Source organism: Lacerta agilis, chromosome 13 (assembly GCF_009819535.1).
Source record: "Lacerta agilis isolate rLacAgi1 chromosome 13, rLacAgi1.pri, whole genome shotgun sequence".
NCBI classification, from domain to species: Eukaryota; Metazoa; Chordata; class Lepidosauria; order Squamata; family Lacertidae; genus Lacerta; species Lacerta agilis.
The window spans coordinates 13,613,259-13,635,986 of record NC_046324.1 but is presented as its reverse complement, the minus strand read 5'-3'; the positions used below and the strand labels follow the sequence as shown (position 1 = coordinate 13,635,986).

The 22,728-nt window shown below is 42.4% G+C and overlaps 2 protein-coding genes across 2 annotated transcripts; both read right to left on the bottom strand.

The window, feature by feature from the left end:
- Nucleotides 1-599: 599 nt before the first annotated feature.
- Nucleotides 600-13,446, bottom strand: LOC117056926 (GA-binding protein subunit beta-1-like). Its single transcript, XM_033167625.1, is given in 7 exon segments — nt 600-3,264; nt 7,527-7,642; nt 8,886-9,071; nt 11,210-11,323; nt 11,717-11,864; nt 13,251-13,328; nt 13,330-13,446. Coding segments are annotated over 7 exon segments (912 nt in total). The 3' UTR covers nt 600-3,111.
- A 702-nt stretch (nt 13,447-14,148) lies between these two features.
- Nucleotides 14,149-21,333, bottom strand: LOC117056858 (GA-binding protein subunit beta-1-like). The gene is made up of 3 exons (XM_033167545.1): nt 21,153-21,333; nt 15,428-15,534; nt 14,149-14,307 (listed from the first exon to the last, which is right to left on the bottom strand). The coding sequence occupies exons 1-3, from the start codon at nt 21,226-21,228 to the stop codon at nt 14,254-14,256; spliced, it is 237 nt and encodes a 78-aa protein (XP_033023436.1). The 5' UTR covers nt 21,229-21,333; the 3' UTR covers nt 14,149-14,253.
- Nucleotides 21,334-22,728: the final 1,395 nt, after the last annotated feature.

The following is a 22,728-nucleotide window of genomic DNA, read 5'->3' as shown; positions in this document are numbered from 1 at the left end:
ATAATTTCCCTTGCTCGTCCTACCTTGCCAACAAATAAGACAGCTTTCCAAACTGTGTGTCGCGACACTTTAAGTGTGTTGGCTGCAGTGTGTAGGTGTGTCGTGCGAACACTCCCCACACTCCTCCCGGGGCTGGAAAGGGGCTAGTTTAACCTCCGGTTTGCTAGTAAAACTGAAATACTGTGTCATGAAATGGTGCATGTCTAAAAAGTGTGTCACCAGCATGAAAAGCTTGGGAAGCTCTGTTCTAGAGATATGGGATGGTTGCAACAGAGTATAGTGCCATCAGTACACAATTTTAAGTAAAACCTCATTTGTTCCTTGCAGAAATGACGTGCACAAAGTAGTCATCTTAAGAGCTTGTTCCAGCCACTGTAGCAACTGACATACGTTATCCTAAAAATCTGCATCCCAACGTTCTCCCAGGCTTTGAAAGCTTACCTGTGTCATGGGTTGACAGCCACCTATATAATTCTAACACCAGACCTCTGATGAGTAGCTGAGGGGGCAATGCTAGCCTAACAAAGTGCAGCCATCAACACCACTGGATGTCTATTGTAATGTCATCTTCTTTTTTAAAAAGTAAACTGACACTTCACTTGTGGAAAAGATATTTAATTGTAAATAGAAAAAGTAGGCCAGAGTACAGTTTTAAGGGCAATTATTTTGTATAGGTCATCTAGATGATTTTATAAAGTTATACATTTTCATAAAAGCACTGAAACAGACACAGCAAAGCACAAATCAAATACAAAGTATACTCTGAAATAAAGGAGCTGCACAGTAGTTTGAAGTGTAATGCAATGTAGACTCAGTAATCTTTAAGGCAGTATGGTCTAAGTGAAGGTCTAAAAGCCACAGGTATCTGAATGTTGCTCTTGGTTCTGAAGCACTCTGGCTGGGTCTACACTTGCAGCAGAGCGATGCGAAAGAAAAAGGCTGCCCGAGAAAATCAATCATGTTCCTGAACATTCCACTGTGTGTAAAAAAAAAAGCCTCCTGCAAGTAGAAAACTAGCACACAAGGCAGAAGGCTGGATCAGCACCACTCCCTCCAACGTGCTAGCTTTCTTCCTGCAAGTTTTCTTTAAAAAAAAAAAAAAGCACGAGGGAACATTAAAAAACGACAGTCTCCACCTGCAACCTGAAGTGGTACAGTCTGTTCTACCTCTCATTCTTGCTGCATGTGCAAAGCAGACTTGAGTTGTGAGGTCCTTGGTATGTCAGATTACATCTATTTCCCCTTCAACCGCAGTTCCTGGGACCAAGTGCTGACTACTTCCCAAGGATGTGACAACACTCCTATATTCTCAAACGTAATGGTGATTTAGGGCTGCCACCTATTTCTTGATATCACAATGCTTCAAAGAGATAGTGTTGTACACTGGAAGTGCTATGTATCTTATCTTTGATGACTGCACAAATTCAAACATAATCCTAGCAATCAGAAACAACTGTAGGCAACAACAGTATCAAATCAACGTATATATTTATGTTGTCGCTCAACTCACTCCTCCACTCTATGCTCCTGCTGCACCGGATAGGCAATAGCTCGAGTTCAGCTTGAGCCAAGTTCCTTCTGTGCCCGTGTTACATACAAATAAGTGAATTGCTATACGCCGTTATAAATCTGGACTCTTTCCTGTCAAATAACTCCACCCTCTTCGGAAATTTGTGCAGCTCATGCGATACCACCTTTTGCTGCATGCATAGATATCGTCAAATGCTTTCAATGAGCTCAACTCATTCGCGTTTGCTTTTGGTCAATCAGAATCATGTTATAACGTACAGTTCTGTGTCATTCACCTATAGATTCTTTAAAGTGGACTCTGCAACCCCTCTCCACCCATCGCAAAGAACAATTGCAGCCACCTTCTTTGTAATGCTTGGAAGTGAAGAGCCTGCAAAGTGAAGAGCCTACAAGGTTAAGGTGGCAGCATAGGAGCAGAGGGAAAGTTAACTGGACTGCTTTGCAACTTGGTCTCCACCTGTGGATTTGTGGCCCAGATTTGCTAGACACGCTAGAAATGTGATTTCATGCTCTGCGTAGAATAAATTTCAAATAATCCATATATTACATCAGCCTTCGTGCCAACCTGGTGACCTCAATATATTTTTGAACTACAACTCCCATCAGCCCCAAGCAGCACAGTCAAGCTGGCTGGCAGTGATAGGAGTTGTGATCCAAAAACAATCCGAAGGCACCAGGTTGGTGCAAAGTGGTTGGTGCAAAGTCTGGTTTACATACAAACCTGTCTTGGTTTTCTTTCTCTTCTCTCAAGTTACATTTCATCAAGAAATAGGACTCGCATAAAACAACAAAAAACCACCAGCTTGCTTCTCTCTCCCCACCCATGACCTATAGATTAGACATTTTTTCTCATAATTTTCGCTCTTCTTTCCTGAAAAATACTTCTGTAAGTTGTATGTAGAAATTATATACCTATATATAGATATATATATAGATATAAACATGCAGCATATGTACAAACTGAAAAGTTTAAAAAATATCAGCTTCATATACATGTCAATCTACTTGAATATAACAGTAATTAAATATAAAAAATTACACTTTTTCTAAATAAAAAAGGGAGGGGCAGGGTTCAGAGACTCTGGACAACTACTTAAAGCTGTACAAAGGATTTCCATGAGGAGATGTATGAACTCAGAAGTCTAAGTTGCTAGCCTTCTGGATTGGTTCCATCACATAATTCATTTTCACACCGTCAGTTCAAATCAACAGTTATCACCCTTAAAACTGTTCTGTATTTCAGCAGTTTTGTACTAAAATCAAAAAGGTCTCAAAAACATTGCCTTTGCATGTTTGTGGATCCCTTCAAAAAGATTCAGCAACTAATTTTGGAACTGTAAAAAAACAACTATTTACAGTATTTCTTTTTAAATATTTTTTTTCTTTTTTGCACAAAATGTCTAAATTCTGACTTTACTTATTATACAAGAAATTCACCAGAACTCATGGCTTAAGTCCAGTTTCAAACCTGTAGCATCTTCTCTAGCATATAATCCCGGGGCTGTGGCTGATGCGACACGCAGGTCCGGATTGTACTGCTGTTTTCTAAAACTGGCTTTACAGAAGGCTCACTTCAACCATTCAGACAGCTTCTTTGTTAGTCTGGAGGCGGGTCATTGCCTCCAACTTCTGCCTATAGGCTTCCGCCTCCTGCTCTTTCTTCAGAAGCTGCTGGCGGTACTTCTGCGCTTCCCGATTTGCCTCATCCAGCTGCTTCTGTAAAGTTTCTCTTTCCTGTTAAAACAAAGCACAGAAAGGTATAGGTAAATTGTGTGAAAAATGAATCAATGGCTGGTTTGCACTTGTTTAAAAGCTCCACTTCATTGTATCTGAAGAACAAATATACAGGAATTCTAGAACAGGACAGGTGGCATGTTCCTTGAGCTTATTCTTTGAAGCCGTAAATAAAATTCTATTCTATTCTATTCTTTGAAGTGGGGGAGAGGGGAAATAGTTAATTTTAAAATATTCTTCGTAAGGCAACATGATATCACAAAAAGTCAGACAATTTGACGTATGTGGCATAAAATATTGGTACAAGCTAGTTTTAAAAGATCCCTTATATAACCAATTGGCTAGCTATTAACAAGCATAGCCTTGCAATTAATTTTAGCAACAGAATATTTAAGTCCAGAGAAGAAGTCCACTTAATAGTTTAACAGCTACTTTTAATTCTTCTGTTACAAATTCTGCTTACAAACAGCTCAACTTTTTAAAAAATATTTTTATTTGATTTTACAAGTACAGAGTTATAACAATACAAAAGACATATCCATATTTGGAGATTTCTCTGAATCTCTAAACTTCCCACCTTCCCTTCCATGGGTCCTATTATAAACATTTTCAACTGCATATTATTTCATCGTCCAAATTTTATGTCTCTCCCAAAACTCTCTCCTGAGTTAGTGATTACACATGTATTTTGTTACATCTACAGTGGTACCTTGGGACTCGAACAGCTTGGCTCCCGAACTAATCAGCTCTCAAATGCTGCAAACCCAGAAGTAAGTGTTCCGGTTTGTGAACGTTTTTTGGATGCCAAATGTCTGACGCGGCTTCTGCGGCTTCCGATTGAGTGCAGGAAGCTCCTGCAACCAATTGGAAGCTGTGCCTTCATTTTTGAACTGTTTCGGGCGTCGAACAGACTCCCAGAATGAATTAAATTCATGAAACAATGTACCACTGTATTTTAATAATAATAATAATAATAATAATAATAATAATAATAATAATAATAATAATTTATAATTTATACCCCACCCATCCGGCTGGGTTTCCCCAGCCACTCTGGGCAGCTCCCAACAGAATACTAAACAGAATAAAACATCTTTAAATGCCTTTTCTCCAAGGAACTATGGGCTGCATATTCCTTGCTAGCATTCCTTGCTGTTTCTTGCTAATATTCTTATTCTCTTGAAGAACATATCTGTCACAAATTTTTACTTTGGACTTTTATTCTAAGGCCCCCCCCCCCCCGGAAAGGGCATTGCTCTTTAAATAGTGACTGGATTGACTGATTTCCCCCCACCCTGCTAAATTTGACAAGTAATTCAACAAGTCAAGTGTTGAGCCAACCCACCTATTCCATTTTCATTTGATGACAGAGAACAGTTTCATGGTCAAGAAAAAGCACTTGAGTTCAAAAGCAAAAGACATTTTCTCCATCCTACAAAATATCCAGCTTGGAATTTTGGTGAACCCAAATGACCAGCTCATGACATGCTCCGATCTTACATGAGTCAAAAGGCAGCATTTCCACCTTATTAAGAATAATTGCCTAGGAAATAGCTTTGTTCTGATCCTTACACAAGCAAAAGCCTTTCCTCCCCTCTTTAAAGGACTCCATTTTTTTAAAAAAATATAAATAAGCTAATTTCAGCCATGGTTTCCACTTTAATCACTAGGTAGTACAATATAAAAGGGACCAAGAAGGTCCATCTGTAAACACTGTTTTGTTGAAATGAAATAGCAGGGTAAAAAATAATAACCTTCCTCTTCTTCCCTCTGATGAGATCCCTTTTTTTCCTCCTTACAGGATGATCCCAATCATACTTACTGGGAAGTAAGCTTCATTAATCTTAACTTTATTTAGTCCCTGATAAATATATTTGGGACTGAGGCACAAGTCCATCCTATCTACGGTTTGTGTTCCAAATTCTTTTCCTGTTACTGTCAATTTTTGCATCATCCAGTTGAACTGTGCTCCAGCACTCAAAAACTAGCAATTCAGGTACCTGATAACTGTTGGTCAGTCTATTCTTCTGATTGCTCAAAGGTCTCTTGCTCTCCAACAATTCTGCCCATTTGTTCTTGCTTAGAAGTTCCTCCTTGAGGACAAATACAGGTGAAACTCGAAAAATTAGAATATTGTGGAAAAGTCAATTTATGTAAGCAACTGTCTTCATTAGCTACTGGAGTTTAATATATGAGATAGACTCATGACATGCAAAGCGAGATATGTGAAGCCTTTGTTTGTTATAATTGTGATGATTATGGCGCACAGCTGATGAAAACCCCAAAGTTGAAATTGTTAATTTGGGGTTCTCAGCTGTACGCCATAATTATCACAATTATAACAAAGGCTTCACATATCTCGCTTTGCATGTCATGAGTCTATCTCGTATATTAGTTTCACCTTTTAAGTTGAATTACTGAAAGAAATGAACCTTTCCACGATATTCTAATTTTTCGAGTTTCACCTGTATGTGGTGAAATCCTTCCTCAGTACTCACATTCCCTGGTGAACCTTTGTCTGAATATGTTAATCTGCATCCCTCACTAAAATGAAGCCTAAATGCACAGCTGCTCAGTGCCATGCCAACTGGCCCTTGCTTTGCCATCCCTTCTCTCTCCATATTGTCTTCACCACTGTCAAAATGTAGATTGCTTATAAAACTCTGTAAAGTACCCTGTACACTGATGGTAGCTTATAACCCTAAAAATAATAGTATATCTAAAGTATACTATGTATACCAAAAAGTAGAGTGCTATTTTTCCCATAGTGAAGTGGGACACATGATTTGAGTCGGAGAACAAGAAGAAAATCAATAACAATCTTCTCCTGTAGCAATGCTGAGCCCCACACAAGCAGAGGCCTATTTTACTTATTTTACTGAGTCAAGGAATGCTCCACCTTAATTAAACACTCACAATGTACCATATTGGCATGAATATCAGCTGCACCTGCAAATAAGCCGCATCTTCAAAATTCAAGGGGTGGGGGAAGACATTCCCCCATGCTCCCGGACTGCTTTGCCAGTGGCCTTCCCTCCCTCCCCCCCCCCAGTGGCTCCAAGGAAGCTTGGGAGCAGCGGGTGGGCTGCATGCCGTTGCCCTGCGCTCGCAGGCTGCTGGGGGGGCACTGGCAAAGCGGTGCAGCTGCCCCCCCCCCGAGCAGCCCAGGAGTACAGGGCAACGGCATGCAGCCCGCCCGCCACTCCCAAGCCTCCCCCGAGCCGCCGGAAAGAAGGGGGAAGGGGGGGCCGCCGGCAAGGGGGCATGCCCCCCCCCCGAGCAGCACGGGAGCACAGGGCAACGGCTTCACTTTAATTTTCACTGTCAGAATTTGGTGGGAGAAGTGTGGCATATATTCAGGCCAATACGGTAACTTTCAAATGAAATGTAAATGGACAGCTGTATTTTTAATATCTAATTTATTCCTGTAGCATGACAACAGAGTCCATTATACATTCTCAGTGAGAAACCTTTTAATGAAAAGAAAATCAGGGTGATAATGTGTAAAAAGGCTGTTGATGTTTTTTTATTATTATTGTAGGAATACATTTTTGCCTGTATCACAAAGAACAAAGACAAGTAATAAAATTCTGTACTAAAACCCAAACCTTGGATGATGAAAGTATTTTTATCCAACACCACATTAGGAGGAGAAATAATGGAATTGAGATGATAGCTAAACTTATTTACTGAATTTGCGTTAAGCAACTGACTGTATACAAGGAACAAAATCTTTATGCTACATAATTTTGAAAATACAATTACTTAACATTTACATCACCACAGTTGTGATGTACATAGACTTTTGACCACAAACAGGTAAAGCTGCTGATATAAATGTACAAATGGGTTCAAGGGTGTCCTCATTTTATACAAAATTTAAACAAGAACTTCAGGGAGAAAATCTATTACATGTTATACCAAAACTTTAGTATACTATGCATAATAGTTTAAATATGTGAAGTTTGGTCGAATAATATCATCGGGGGGGGGGATCTAAATAAAATATTTATTCTTGGCTTCTCCATTTTCACCTAATCTTTGTTTGTCGTTGAAAAACTGATATTATATTTAAGGCCATCAAACCACATGCAATGGGACATTTATATTAAACATTTATAACAAATATATCAGAGACAAACATATAATGCAGTTATAAATGCCTTATTTTGTGGTAATACAAAAAAACAATTAAGCAAGATGAAAATAAACACTCAGTTTAGAAAATTTGAATAAAACAACTCAGCTAACAGATTCCTTACTTCTATTTCTGCAGACTCCACCCGATTTTCAACTATCTCAATACACTGTCTCTTGACTGGAGGCTCTTCACTGATCACCGTTTCTTCAGCAATGTCAGTTGCTGGTACTGTAAGGACTTGAATTAAAATACATTTGTATCAGAAATATGAAGGTTACTCATGCTACATTCAGGTAAAACGGTAAAGAACCCCCGGAGGTTAAGTCCAGCCAAAGGCAACTATGGGGTGCGGCGCTCATCTCGTTTTTCAGGCTGCGAGAGCCGGCGTTTGTCCACAGACAGCTTTCCAGGTCATGAGCTAGCATTACTAAGCCGCTTCTGGTGCACGGCGGGACCGTGACAAGTGCCAGAGCGCATGGAAATGCTGTTTACATTCAGATGTTTTGCTAAACCACAATGGATTTCAATGATACCTTGAGCCCTCCTTCATTCTGAGATAGAGAGAAGCACTGCAGGGCAGACTGAACTAAAGAAACATCTTGTGAGCCTGCCTTTAAGCCAGAGCCTTGGGGGAAGCTGGCTGGGGAGATGGAGAGCTGTTTCTCAAAGCTCTGTTTGGCGATATGTGCCTGGCGATATCTGAGTCAGCCTTCTTGGCGATTTTTTAGTCAGCTTGCTATAGCAACTTTTAGTGAGTTGCTGCTGCTGCAGGAGAGACTGAAGATGAGTGCTAACCAGTGCTCTGAGCTCTGTTTCTCAGAGCTTGGAGATACAGCGGTACCTCAGTTTCCGAACGTCTCCGTTGGCGAACATTTAGGTTTTCAAATGCCATAAATCTGGAAGTAAATGCTTCGGTTTTCGAATACGCTTTGGAAGGCGAACATGAAACGTGGCTTCTGTATTGAGTTTTCCGTTTTGAGGCTTCTGTACTGTGTTTTCGAACGTTTCGGAACATGAATGCTCTTCCGCAACGGATTATATTTGAAAACCAAGGTACCACTGTATTTGAGTCAGCCTGCTGTAGCGATTTCTTGCCCCTGCAAGAGGCAGGGAAGAACTGACTGAGCTACAGTTAGCAAGGGCTGCACACACAATATTGTGCTTTTTTGAATACCACACACACAATCTGTAATAAACTGCAAGGTCGTGTTTTTTTAAACGGTTATCATGATTTGAGCTATTATTCAATATCAAACTATATATTGATTTATAGCACACCCCTAATGTTAAATACTTGCTAGTTGCTCCCTTAAAAGCTACTTCTTTTACTGAGCCATTTGTATTCCCATTTTGCCCCTTGAAAAAAAAATTGTGGCCTGGAGTGACTATTGAGTTGAATGCAAAAACAAAACAAAAATGTTTATATGCATTGTTCAGAAGAGGATTTGAAGTCCTCATTTTACATTTCCTTTCAGCTCACCTTGTTGTCCATCTGGCATGGTCACAATAATGGGCTGACCCATTCCACTAGTTGGAATGGAATGGAGGTTTCCAAGCTGAATCCCATCAGTCACTATGGTAATAACCTGCTGACCTCCGGAACTGACAACTTGCTGAATTGCACCATCCACAGATTCTGCAGTCACTACTTCTTCTGTAGCCACAACTGTTAAATAATAAAAAGGATAAGTGTAATCAGGATGTTTATTGACAAACTTGCTTTTAAAAAGTTAAATACCTACCATTTGCAGAAACCATTCTGCTGGCCTTTATTATTTATTAGATTTATTTAATTCTAATAGCTTTCTTAAAAATACAATTTGCACTATGGTTGTGTTGTTATGGGAAGGGGCTGTAGCTCTGGGATAGAACATCTACTTTGTGTGTAGATGTTCCTAGGTTCAATCCCAGCATGGGGCTGGGAGAGCCTCCTGCCTGAAATACTGGAGAAATGCTGTGAGTTAGTGTAGACAATGCTGAGCTAGATGGACCAATGGTCTTACTCATATAAAGCAGCTTCCTATGTTCCTTCTGTTGTAATAGACAGTTACTGACTCACAATTGCATGTATGAAAGGGTTAACCTGAGCTCAGGTTGCAAATGGGTGTGGCTTAGCAGGTTTTCAGCTCACAGTCATTTTCTCCCGCTCACAGTCATTTTCTCTTTGTGCTTCCTGGAATAAGCAAGGAGCCATATGGCTATGGCTCCCAACTCCAAGAAAAACCAAGTGAACTGAATCTCTCAAAAATGAGATTTTATAGCCTGTATCTTTGCTAACCCCAAAGTTGCATGATCCTTTTTGTAAGGAAACCAAGTGCTTTCCTTTATGGTGGCCAACTCCCAAGAGTGTGATCTACTCACAGAGTTAAAAACTGGAAGTGATCTACCCCTGTTTTGGGGGGTTCAGGTCAAATTTGTTGAGGTTTTTTTGGGAGCAGGAAAGCCCAGTTTTTTTAGGGGTTCAGGGCAAAAATTTTGAGTTTTTCTTAGGGGAGACAAACTTGTTGAGCTTCTTTGGGGGAGCCAGTGATCTACTGCAGACGTCCAGTGATCTACCGGTAAATCATGATCTACGTGCCTGCTTTATGGCATTTGGAAGCTTTTTTCATCTTTATTTTACTTGTTTATTGTAACTTCTGGAAACTGTGAATAAAATCTTCACTTATTTGGAAAGCTACGTGTTTGTGATTTATTCTAGCTTAAGTATTTTTGTGGGGAACATTTGTTTAAAGGTGGATGAGGGCAGATGCAAATCTAATCAAGCTTTAATGTGCTAGGAGCAAATGCCATTGTGCTTAACTCAGTTAAGAGAGAGTAAGATATCTCTCTTCCAAACCTCTTTCTCCAACACCTTTGTGTGAAGAAAGGGCTGAGAAAGGCTCTTTTGGGGGTTTCCCCCCTTCATCACACTTTATACTTACAGCTAAGATCAGTGCAGGAGCAGCCTAAAGCACTCTTTCGTATACAAGGCATGCCCAAGTTTTGGAAACCCATCATGTCACTACTAAAGGTAATAAAAATGACTGCAATTTGGGGTAAGATGGGAGCGAAGATAAAGGATGGAGATTACAGTTTTCTAAGCTGAATGCCTAGCACAATTGATACAAGGAAATACATTTATTTGCTGTTTCATATTAGTACCTGACATAAAGCAAACTGGATTTACTAGAATAAAAATGTTTTGGTATTTCCAGGTACTTTCTCAATGGGTAGAAAGTTGGAGTTTGATATATCTGTAACCTTACTATACTAAGAAATTCAAATTTTTAATATTTATAATTATTTTAACACTCAGCAGTAAACAAAATCCTGTTTCTGGGTACTTATTAGTCTCAAACTATCATTGGCCATACTACCTTTTTTTAGATTTTAAAAGGAGAAATATCATTAAAAGCCAATGCTGAAGCACAAAAAACTCAGTTCGAGCAGCTACATTTACATTCAAGCAGTTATATTAAAATCAGCTTTGAAGTTCACAAAAGATGGGATGAACACCAGAAGGCTTTCTATCGAAATCTGTACAGCATGATTTATGTCAGAAAGATCAGACATCAAATACAATGGAGACACAAGTCAGAAGCTTTCATCTTTGCCATTAATTGCAATCCTATTTATAATGATTTTCCTGCTCAAGTAGTGATTGCCATTATGGCCTTCATAGAAATGGCATTATTATAAGAAGAATGTTGTTGTTTTCTCAGGATTTTGTGAAGGAGATGAAATTTTGACCGTTTTCTTTCTTTTAAATAAATAAATAAATAACAATGTGAATCCCTGTTCTAACATCCAAATATTTTTACTCACCTGGCGTTTCTGAAGAGTTGGACAATGGAGCTGAAGCTTCCGCTAAGGCAGCCAAAGTTGCTAGTACTGAAGTTGAGGAATTACCGAACTGGACAGCAGACACTCCTGTATCATCTAGAAGGAGAAAGTCAAACCACAAATGACGTCAGCAGGTTGCATAAATATTCCTTTCAAATGCAATGTGCAAAGACATCATCTTGTCTGCAAATCCAGAGCCTGACATGTGCTTGAATAACTCGTACACAAGCAAACTTCCCATCCATTTTAGTAGCTTGACTTAGTTTCCTGTACACATTCCATTGGAATGAATGGGGACAGGAAAGGAGGCCGATTCCAAAGCCAAACTTTAAGCAATTAAAAAAGTTTTTACCACAATCTGCACTGGGGGATGACGGAAAAAACTAAAGGGCAAATGATGCACTTGCTGAAACCTTACCATTATTTATTCCTAAGCATTTTGCTTAATATGGTGAACAAATTATTCCCAATCCCTGTACACCTGAATACCTGATGTATATGATGTATTTGCAGAAGATACCAGACCTGTTAGGTTCACTACCCCGCCAGGTCCAATGATGAACTGAGGCGTTGCTGCATGTATCGTCACAGTGTCGGGACTTTCTGGGTTTGTGTTGATTTGGTTCTGCATTGCAATCTATGACAGAAAAGGCAACAAGAACATCTTATTTCCACCTTCATCGGGGGGGGGGAGCCATCACACTCAGATTTTGTATAGTTATAGCAGTGTTTTTCAACCTTTTTTGGGCAAAGGCACACTTGTTCATGAAAAAAATCACGAGGCACACCACCATTAGAAAATGTTAAAAATTTAACTCTGTGCCTATATTGACTATATATAAAGTAATTCTCTTGAATAGGAATCAAATAAGCAATTTTTTTCCCACGGCACACCAGGCAACATCTCGCGGCACACTAGTGTGCCGTGGAACAGTGGTTGAAAAACACTGAGTTATAGTACTACTGTGTTCTGACAGTTTATTATTTTCAAAAGAAAATGTGACTGCTTTTAAACTGCCCTGGGACCTCAGAATGAAAGACAGATAATGAATTAAGAGGAGGAGGAGGAGGAGGAGGAGGAGGAGGAGGAGGAAGAAGAAGAAGAAGAAGAAGAAGAAGAAGAAGAAGAAAAAGAAAAGTGTCAGTATAGTTCACAGCAAATAAAGGAGACATTTGGAAATGCGATTGATAAATTCAAATACAGTGATACCTTGGTTCTCAAACGCCTTGGTACTCAAACAACTTGGAACCCAAACACTGAAAACCTGGAAGTAAGTGTGGCGGTTTGAGAACCTTTTCGAAGTCGGAACATTGAGTGTTACGCTTCTGATTTTGAGTGCCACCCTTCCATTTTGAGTGTTATGCTGAGGTGTGTCTGTTTTTGCTATTTATTTGCATTTTTGTTTTTAGCGACTCTTTTTGTTTTGTTTTTGTGACTGTGTGGAACCCAGTTCAGCTACTGATTGATTGATGTGTGTGTGACTGCAGTACATTGTTTATGCTTTCATTTTATGGATCAGTGGTCTCGTTAGATAGTAAAATTCACGTTTAAATTGCTGTTTTAGGGGTTGTTTTTAAAAGTCTGGAACGGATTAATCCATTTTGCATTACTTTCTATGGGAAAGCACGTCTTGGTTTTGGAACGCTTTGGTTTTGGAACAGACTTCCGGAATGGATTAAGTTTGAGAACCAAAGTACCACTGTAACTTTGTGGACATGCACCAAACTAAGTAGAATGAATGGTGAGAACATCAGTAAAGGCAAGGTGACCAAGTAGAAGAAGTGGCTATCAGTCCACAAATTGATCGGTTGGAGGGAGTAATGCTTCTGAATATCAGTTGCTGAAAACCACAGGGGGCGAGGAGAATGCTCATATGCTCAGCTCCTGCTTAAGGTTTCCCCACAGGCATCGGGGGACCACTGTGAGAATGCTGGACTAGATGGGCCATTGGCCTGATCTAGCAGGCTCTTACGTTCCTACAGAGGTCCAGGAAAGACCTTGTTGAAGATAGTTTTGAGTTACCTGTAATATTTCTGCCAGGTCTTCAAACCCATTGTCCACAGCGATGTCAAATGCTGTTTTGCAAAATTTACTTTGCGTCATGGACATCTGCTCCATATTTTACTAAGAGTTCCACTACTTCTTGGTGATTTGGTTCTGTAGCCCAATGAAGAGCAGTCATCTTCAGCATGTCCTTTGCATTTACGTCCAGCGCCATGCTACAAATAAAACAAAAACCCCAAACTACTTCAAATTTCCATCAAGAGTTTAAAAACTGAAAGACACCGCCCATTTAATAGTTATTTCCAGACTTGCAGCCTTCTACAGTATTTGCCATTTCATGCTCAGTCACCAATCAAGCAAAGCATACACAAACATGGACCCTTTTACTTTTTTTAAAAATGACAATAAATATAGTTACTTGTTAACTAAAATGTACCATCTCTGTAAAAACAATGTACCATGTTGCTATGGCTGGGCGCAATATGTGGAAAACAGTGTGCATGCTTTCACTGAAGTAGTTAACGGCGCAGCACAGAATTTAAATGTGTTAAATCCCCAGCTTTTCCAGATAGGGCAGGGAAAACTTACTGAAACTTTGGCCCAAGTCAGTGAGCTAGATGGACCAATGGTCTGATTTAGTGCAAGGCAGTTTGCTCTGCGTCGTACATCACATCCTCCAACCCTGTGGCTTTGGTGGGGGGCAGGGGGAGATGGGCTCCAAGGTGGAGGACCCAAAATCCCAGCTTGCACAAGGAACAACCTTTGTGGCACGCTTTGAGCCCAAACAATATTTTTAGAAGGCTTCTTTGCATGCCACTGATAATGAAAAGTCATATTCGCATCAACTAGCAAATGAGCATTTTTCAGCTTCTGAACAGTTATCACAAAATGTCCGTATCTATATATTTACCTTAAGTAACACTTCTACTATGCTTGCATGGCCTTCAGAAGCTGCCATATGTAATGGAGTTCTGTCCACTTGGTCCTGGCATCCCGACTTACACCAGCTCGAAGCAACACTTCAGTGGTGGAATAGTGCCCATATTGTGGCTAGATGAAGAGGAGACGTTCCCAACTGCAACACAATATATAGCACAGTTAAGCAAGCAAGCAAGCAAACAAACAAACAAACATTAGGCTAAGAATTAACTTCCATCTATCTTCTAGTTGTGAACACACAGAATATTTATACTCTTCTAATTTAATGGCATCCCTTCCTTAACATATTTAATTTTGAGTGCCATGAATTATTATTTTTTAAGTGCATAAATGCTTTAGGGTGAGGATTTCTTATTTATTTATTTAGTTTTAAGGGCGAAGTTTTCTATGAGTTCCTGCAATCTTGTAGAAATGCTGCTGGAAGAGGCTGCTTTCATTAAACTCACACAGATTTGTTAGCTCTTCTCAACTTTTGATGTTGAAGTGACTAATCTTTGCCCTGCTTACTCATATAGTTACTCCTACATTTCATGATTCATAAATATCCAGTCCAATACATAGACAATCAGTCAGAAGACTACATTTTCTAAATTACTATTGTGCTTTTTTCTGGCTTTGAATAAATGGGTTTTTAAAATAATAATAATAATAATAATAATAATAATAATAATAATAAGGATGTAGTATTGCAGTCAGACAATTAATACCACCATCATTACTGGCTGAGCTGGGAAAGATACCCTAGAGTGTTGGAGAACTCCAGGAGAGTGGTCATGGAGAAGTTCAATATTCATACTGAGGCTGCCCGTACTGGGCTGGTTTGGAACTTCATGGTCTTTGGGAGGAATTCAAGATTATGCTGTTTAACATTCTGTCAGCACAAGCATTCCAGCTTGTTCATTCCAGCTTGGAATGAACTTTCTCCCCCTGTGTGCTGTTCTCGGGATTCTCCTGATCCCCCCAATCAATTTTAGGGGGCACGAGAAGTGGGGAGAGAGGGCATAGCCCCGTTTCACAATCAGAAGTCCTTGCATGGGTTTCCACTGGTAGGACTCATTAGCTGAATCCCACCCTTTAGGGGGATTCATGCCAGCATGAAAATGAGCAGGACCTGTTCTCATCACACAATTTGGATCCTCATGTTATACACTTATTTCAAATGTCACTAATCCAGTGATTCTCTCAGAAATATATACAAAAGACCAACAGAAAAGCAAAACATGGAATTCAAAAAAAATAAAAGATGTTTTCATTACCCAGTCTGTAGTAAAAGGTGCACCATTGGCCATCAAAATGCGAACTTCGTCATCTTGTCCTGCTCGTGCAGCTTCTAAAAGCTTCTTTCCCAATCTACCAGGGACATCTAGTGAAAGATTTCAGATGAAAAAGAATTAAGGTTCATTCAACATGCCAATTATGAAATAAATGGGCATTTATCAAAAATATGGCATGTATCATAGAAAAATTATTGAAAACAGAGATGCAGGCTGTTGTGTTGGGCACAAACAAATCCCATCTTAAGAAGCTAAGGCAAGCTTCATGCATTACCATGAAGCCCCTTGCCCCCCTCACACACACACAACCTCACACACATACCCTTTGCAAGAGCAAGCAAAGAAGCTAGGAAGCTACAGTTCACTCTAGCTTCCACTTACCGGAGAACTACGGTTAATGCCTTTCCACAAGCCAGGATCCAGAAGCCAACATTAAACCATGGCTTTATATTCTGGAATAATTGGAAGCTGTTTAAAGTGCTTGACTTGATCTTTAAAGCCCTTAACAGCCTAAGGCACGCATATCTAAGGGGCCATATCTCCCTTGACTGGCCTATGCAGCAGTTGCAATCATGATATCAGGCCTTGCTCTGCATGCCCTGTCTACCTTAGTGTGGTCAGATTAGAAAAATGACACCTAGGAGCAGGGACTTTATCGCTGCAGTCTTGGAACACTTTCGCTATGGTCCTCTCTACCCAGGTTTTGTGGTGAGTTGATGGTGGCTTTTAATTACTATTTGGGAAGTGTTGATTCTAATTGCGACTTTTGTTTCTCCTTCCCATCAGATTCAAGCTACCGTCCAGCTACAATCAGTCACAAAGTTAAACAACAGTAAGGCCAATTGAACCAACTGAATCCACCTAAGTATTTAGAAACTTCTATTTCTCCTGATCATTCAGAGGCACCTCATCATTAAGGTTCATAGAAGCTTGGGATGCTCCTTAACAGCGCTCATCATGAGCCATGTGCACCCACCCAAGCCACTGCTTTTAGGGCCACCTGCTACCATCATCACCACTGCCATATCTCCATAGCCAACTGGTGCAAAAAAGCAGCTGGTGAGGCTTCTTCAGAGCCCCAAAAGCCTCAGATTGTTACTGCTGCTGCTAACATAGCATCAACATAATTTCAGAAGGCAAACTGGGAAGGAGGTTGGGAGGTGGGTGCCCATCTCAAGTGGAATAATGTCTTGTGCTGGTCCGGCTCCTGAATCTTGAGACAGTTGCAGTGACAAGGAGTGCCTTACACCAATTTTACTGAATTTTGTACATCACCTTGAAATGTGTGTATAGAAGGAGATTAAATAATTACAACCATGATAAATTTTTATTCTAATGGGTGCAAAGTCTGAGGCCTTTTCTTTCCAATTCAGGTTGATTGGCTGTCGTAAATTACTTAGTACAGTGGTACCTCGCTAGACGAATGCCTCGCTAGACGAAAAACTCGCTAGACGAAAGGCATTCACTAACGAAAGGGTGACTCGCAAGACGAATTTCCCTATGGGCTTGCCTCGCAAGACGAAAATTTCAATGCATTCCTATGGGAATTAAATTCCTATGCATTCCTATGGTCGTGCTTCGCAAGACGAATTTTTCGCAATACGAAACGACTCGCAGAACGAATTAATTTCGTCTTGCGAGGCACCACTGTACCTCAAAGCTAGGCCACAATTAGTGAAACTGTGCTTGAAAACTGTCTGGAAGTTTAAGCTGAAACAAAATGCAGTGATGGAACATGTTACAGTGGCCCTCCAACATCTACATTAGCCACTATAATAATCCAAGCACAAAGGTGAATTTATTTACAAAGTCATGAATGGTTTAGAGCAGGGGTAGGCAACCTAAGGCCCGTGGGCTGGATGCGGCCCAATCACCTTCTCAATCTGGCCCACAGACAGTCCGGGAACCAGTGTGTTTTACATGAGTAGAATGTGTCCTTTTATTTAACATGCGTCTCTGGGTTATTTGTGGGGCCTGCCTGGTGTTTTTACATGAGCAGAATGTGTGCTTTTATTTAAAATGCATCTCTGGGTTATTTGTGGGGCATAGGATTTGTTCATATTTTTTTTTCAAAATACAGTCCAGCCCACCATATGGTCTGAGGAACGGTGGACTGGCCCGCGGCTGAAAAAGGTTGCTGACCCCTGGTTTAGAGGCTCCTGTCCTTGATCCCAGGGCAATCACCATTGCGTTCCATGAAACCTCATTCCCTTGCAGACTTCCCTGCATCCTTTCAAAACAGCCTAACATGAGAGCTGGATTTAGATAACCAGGGTAGCAGCTGTAAATGTAGTAGAGAGGTTGGCATGTTTTTGTGTATATACCGTGTTTCCCCTATTTTAAGACGTCATAAAATAAGCCATAGCAGGATTTTTTTGCATTTGCAAAATATAAGCCGTACCCCGAAAATAAGCCATAGTGATAGTGCCAAAAGCCCTCGGAGACCCCTCGGAGGCTGGTCAGCTGTGAGGCGCAGAGCAGGCAACTCACCCATTGTCGCCTCAGGGGCCCCACCACCGCTGGCTCAGGAGACGCTGCCATTGTCCCCGGCCCAGCCCGGCCTCCTCCTCAGCCCCTCGCGCCCCTCGCAGGGAGCCAGCAGGCAGGAAGCCAGCGAGTGAGAGGCACAAACAGAATATGGTCCCTCCCTTTAATTTGTATATTAATTTATGTCAACTTTTAGTATCTACAGTTCTTAAGAGTTGAAAAGTAGCCTTTAGCTTACATTCCTCTGAGCAGACTACACAGAACTGGAAGCATAACACACTGGAGCAGACTTAAATGCTGTCTATGCACTTCTTACAAGGTAGTCTACAGAGTTCTTGCGTATAATTTGTGCATAATAAAGGACGTATTCCACCATGTGAAAAATTCATAAGCTAAATTTGACGAAAGGAAGTCAGTGCTGCCTTCACTAAAAGAGCATATGAAACAGAACCTTTTTCCTCATGGAAAATATTAAATCAAGGAGCATAACATCAGCATCAAGAGCATATGAGAAACTCCTGTTTGGGGATGTGCAGTCTATGAGCTACTTATAAGAATCCTGTAGCCATTCAAAAAGCAGCTTTCAAATAGCCACAGCCTATATGCCTGATTCCTTAAGCTGTGGAACTGGAATTTATATCACAGACAAGGAACAAGAATATGATGGGGAAATTATAAAAATGTAGTATGTGAATTTGGAGAGGCGGAGGGGGAGTCCAAACTCATGATATACCAGCACCTTCCCAAATATGTCCTGTAATTCTAAATGCATATGGAATCTGTTGCCTTGCTCCTTCAAAAAGCAAGGATTTTTCCATCCCCAAAATAAATGGCATGAACTTGCATGGACTATTGGCCCTTCAGCCTATTTTTGTGTCTCCTGCAAGAGGCATAGCTCACCTAAGCAGCTACCTGAAACCCTTTTAAATGCTAATGCCAAGAGTTAAGCCTAGGTTTGTTTGTATGCCAAGTTGTCTGGATCCCGACTCTGGTGTTGGTTTTTTTAAAGATATGGTGTATTTGTGGCAATAGAACAACTATTTTGAGAATAGTTTGTGTTTTCATCAACAGCCATGTTACTTCGGCCTTGTAAGGAAGGGCCCAAAAGCTACAAACCTGCACACAAGAAGTCCTGGTTGGGGGCTGGCAGAAAAGAAATGGGTGCTCCATGTCTCCAGCAAACTGCTGCATTTCTATGCTAGGAGTGGAGGAGCTGGCTTTTCTCTTCTGGAAGCCCACTTGCTTTCTGTGCTGGGCTCAGAAGAGCAGTATTTCCTTTGCCGCCTCTGCCAGCCCACACATTCACTTGGGTGCAATTTCATGCACTCACCTGCATGCAGTTCTTTGTCTCCTATGGCGACCAGGCAGGCACTTAAAATAAGGCTGGTGTTGCCAAGTGCTACAATCAGCACACATTTTAAAAGTTTTTTTTAGATGATACATCTTTCTCGTTTTGGCAGTGTCTTAAAAGATGGTGCCAACAGATGGAATTCATTACAACTACGGTACTCCCTGAGCTACAACTGTCCTAGTTATAACTCATCAGAAATTATCCATCAGGCTTGAATGGATTTGCTGCTTTGTTTTCCTGTTATCCTTAATAAAAGCAGACATCAGCTTCAATTCAGATTAAGAACTTTATTTTAAGGTTTCAAAATACTGAGCAAACACTGGCCTTACTCCAGATGCATACACCAGGTTTAAAACATCATTGTTCGCTGTGTTTCATCGTAGCAATCAGCACAAATGGGAGTGAATATGCAGCTCGGATACAAGATACGGAAACAAACATGTCACTTCAGAATGAAAGATTTCTACAAAATTACAAGAAAGATCCAACGGTAATTTTACATGCTTTTACACAGCGAAGCGTACCACTTCAGAGAGCGGTGGCATCTGGCAGGGCTCAATGGGAAAGGAAGGCTACTCTTCTTATGCAGCAGTCACTGCATACTGTACAATGCTTTTTTTCTTTACAAAAATGTTTAGCGGTACTCTCCTTTTCCTACCCATATTGAAATACTACCTCTCAACGAGGCCAAACTTACACAAAATGTTTAGGGGTATGTGTACCCCCAGGAAAAAGCACAGACTGTATCAACACCATTTGCCCCATGGAACAGAGGCAAATTCATCCTAAGTGGCAGAACCAGGGGGTGTCCAAAAAATGCAACTCCAAGGCGACTAGATGTTATGTTTGTCGGCCATTCCCCCAAAACAGCCACCCATTTGCCCTCGGGAGTGTTTGAATCCATACTCAAAAAGGTGCAAGGGAGGAATTTTGTCACACAACGGGAAGCCCGCTTGCTCCAGAGGAGACCAAAGGGCGAGAGAGCACGTTGGAAAGTGGCTCTTGAGGCCCGATCCCAACCGCATGTCTACTCAAACAGAGCCACCAGCTGCCTTCAATGGGGCTCACTCCCCAGGACTGCAGTCTTACTCCCGAGGAAGCGCGCGCCCCGACTTCACGCACGCTTACGCACAACCCAACGTTCCCTGGGGTGGGGGGGGGGTGTGTTTAACGAGCCCGGGTTCCCAGCAACAGGCGCACCGGCGGGCCCAAGGCCACGACGGGGCCGTCCAGAGAGGCGCTCCCTTCTCAGCAGAAGCAACCCTGCCTCAAAAGGCACCCGCTTCGGGCGGGAAGGGCAGGCCTCCCCGCTCACAGTCAGCTCCCCCGGGCCGAGGCTTATTTAGCCCAAACGCGCGGGAAGCGAACGGGCGGGCGGAGGAACAGCGCATGCTCGAGAATAAACACGGGTCGAGATTCGAAGAAACGTGTGAACGGCAGCTTAACGCGAGTGTGGGCGCGAAGGGCAGTCGCTCGCGCGCCTCAGCTCGGCAAAGGCCTCGCTCGCCGGCTCGCCCCATCTCCAGCCTCTGCCCTCACTCAGGGAGCCTCGGCTTCCCGCCGGCTCCATTTCCCTCAGGCGGAGCCCCCCCAGCGCCAGATCCCCGGAAGGCCTCTCCCGTCCCCGCTTTTCCCCGACAGGAAATCCTGGCTGGGGGGCGCTTGAAGGGAGCGGAGGGAGCCGCGGTAAGCGCCGGGTTCCGGGGGAAGTGGAATTATTTTTTACCAGCGAAGAAGAGATCAACTTCCACATCCGGTAACAAGGGCCCTATACAAAAAGGCGCAGACTGACCTGGAAAAGCTTGGCCGGCCCGGCCATTGGAGGTGGGGGGAAAGGAAGGGAAGAGGAAGGGAGCAGGCCTCGCTTACCGTGGTGCCCGCGCCCGGCCGCCGCCGCCCACGAGCACGACGAGCAGGGGCGCCCAAGGCCGCCGCCGCTTCTCATAGGCGCCCAAAAGCCCCACAAAAAAGTCCCCGCGCGCGCTCGGCGGAAGGACACAGGCGGCCCGCTCTGGTGAGGAGTGAGGCGAGGGAGGAAGAAGGAGAGGCCCGAGGGGCGGGGGATCGAGCGCAGCGGACCCAGTTTGGACGCGCTGGGGCGCCTCTCCTGAGGAATACCCTCCCCTTGTAGAAACGGGAAGGGGGCCGGGCCCCCGAGCTTTCGCTCTCATCGGGGCGCGGGATTATTTTATCGCACAAACGGTCTGTGGACAAAGAGGGGGGAAGCGGCGGAGGGATACGGCCGTCGGAGGAGGCGCACGGCGCACGCGCAGAGCCCGGAAGAAGGGAGGGGGAGACGAGGCGAGAAAGGGAGCCGCCATCTTCTGCCGTTGGGGTTTTTTTTTCCCGCCTGAACGGCGGAGGGGGTGGGGACGGGTTCAGTAGTGGAGGCGTGTTTAGCCACCTCAACAGGCGCTTTACTGAGAGCATTCCAGTAGGTCTTTTTCAGCTCTAGGATAGTAAGTCAAGAGGTGCCAGCGAGGAGTTGTAATGTTCAGGTTGCAGTCCCATGCCACCTACCTAGGAGTAGCTTCGTAGGTCTTCCTTCTGAGCAGACACGTGTAGGAGTGGGCCGTGAGTTCGCAGTGAGATCCTGTGCAAACCTCAATATGTTTCAGTATTTTTTGTTTCCAGGGCAACGTATATGAGAGCGCAAAATTAACAAAGCAAGCTTATGTCTGTATGCTGCTCGGTGCAGTATGGCTTACTCGCAAGTATGTTTGCATAGGATTGGTGAAAGCCACTTCATAAACTTACCTTAGAAAATACCGGTAAGTAGGGTAGCTCTGTTGGGCAGTGCGCACAACCATGCATTTCAAGCAAAGCAAGCCCCCCCCCCCCAAAAAAAAATCATGGGAAAAGTTTACACACAAACACTGAAATTCCCAATACCTTTAATAACTTTCCAGAATTCTTCGACGGAGGCTGGAATGTGCTTTGAATGTATGGTGTGTGAGCAGCCTTACTGTGATTAGGGAAGATCCAAAAAAGTAATAGTGGGCTAATACCATTACTAGGACCCCACTAAATGAGCTATCTTCATCAAACCTAGTGAATGGGATGGGGGGGGGGAGCATTGCATGTGTGTTTTATGAAGAAACCATGCCCTGTTCACTGCAATCATTGTGCTCTGGGCAGCTTAGAACAAACCACATTTCAAAATATATTGTAAATTTAATAAAATATACTTTGTATTTAGTAAGTTTCCCGTAAGACTCGGAGTGCTTTATGTTGGCCACATGACAGCTTCCACTGTGCTTTGTAACTGAACAGAATATTCCTGCAGGGTCAGTAGTGAATGCAGGCTGCAAGCCAAGTGTAGACAGACTCCCAGAAACGAGCCTTTCTCCTTTCTGATCTCACATAATGTATCTGGTGATATCTTGATTCCAGACCTATGAACATGTTTATGTGAAGTGATTCTTACAGTATCATCAGCAAAGCT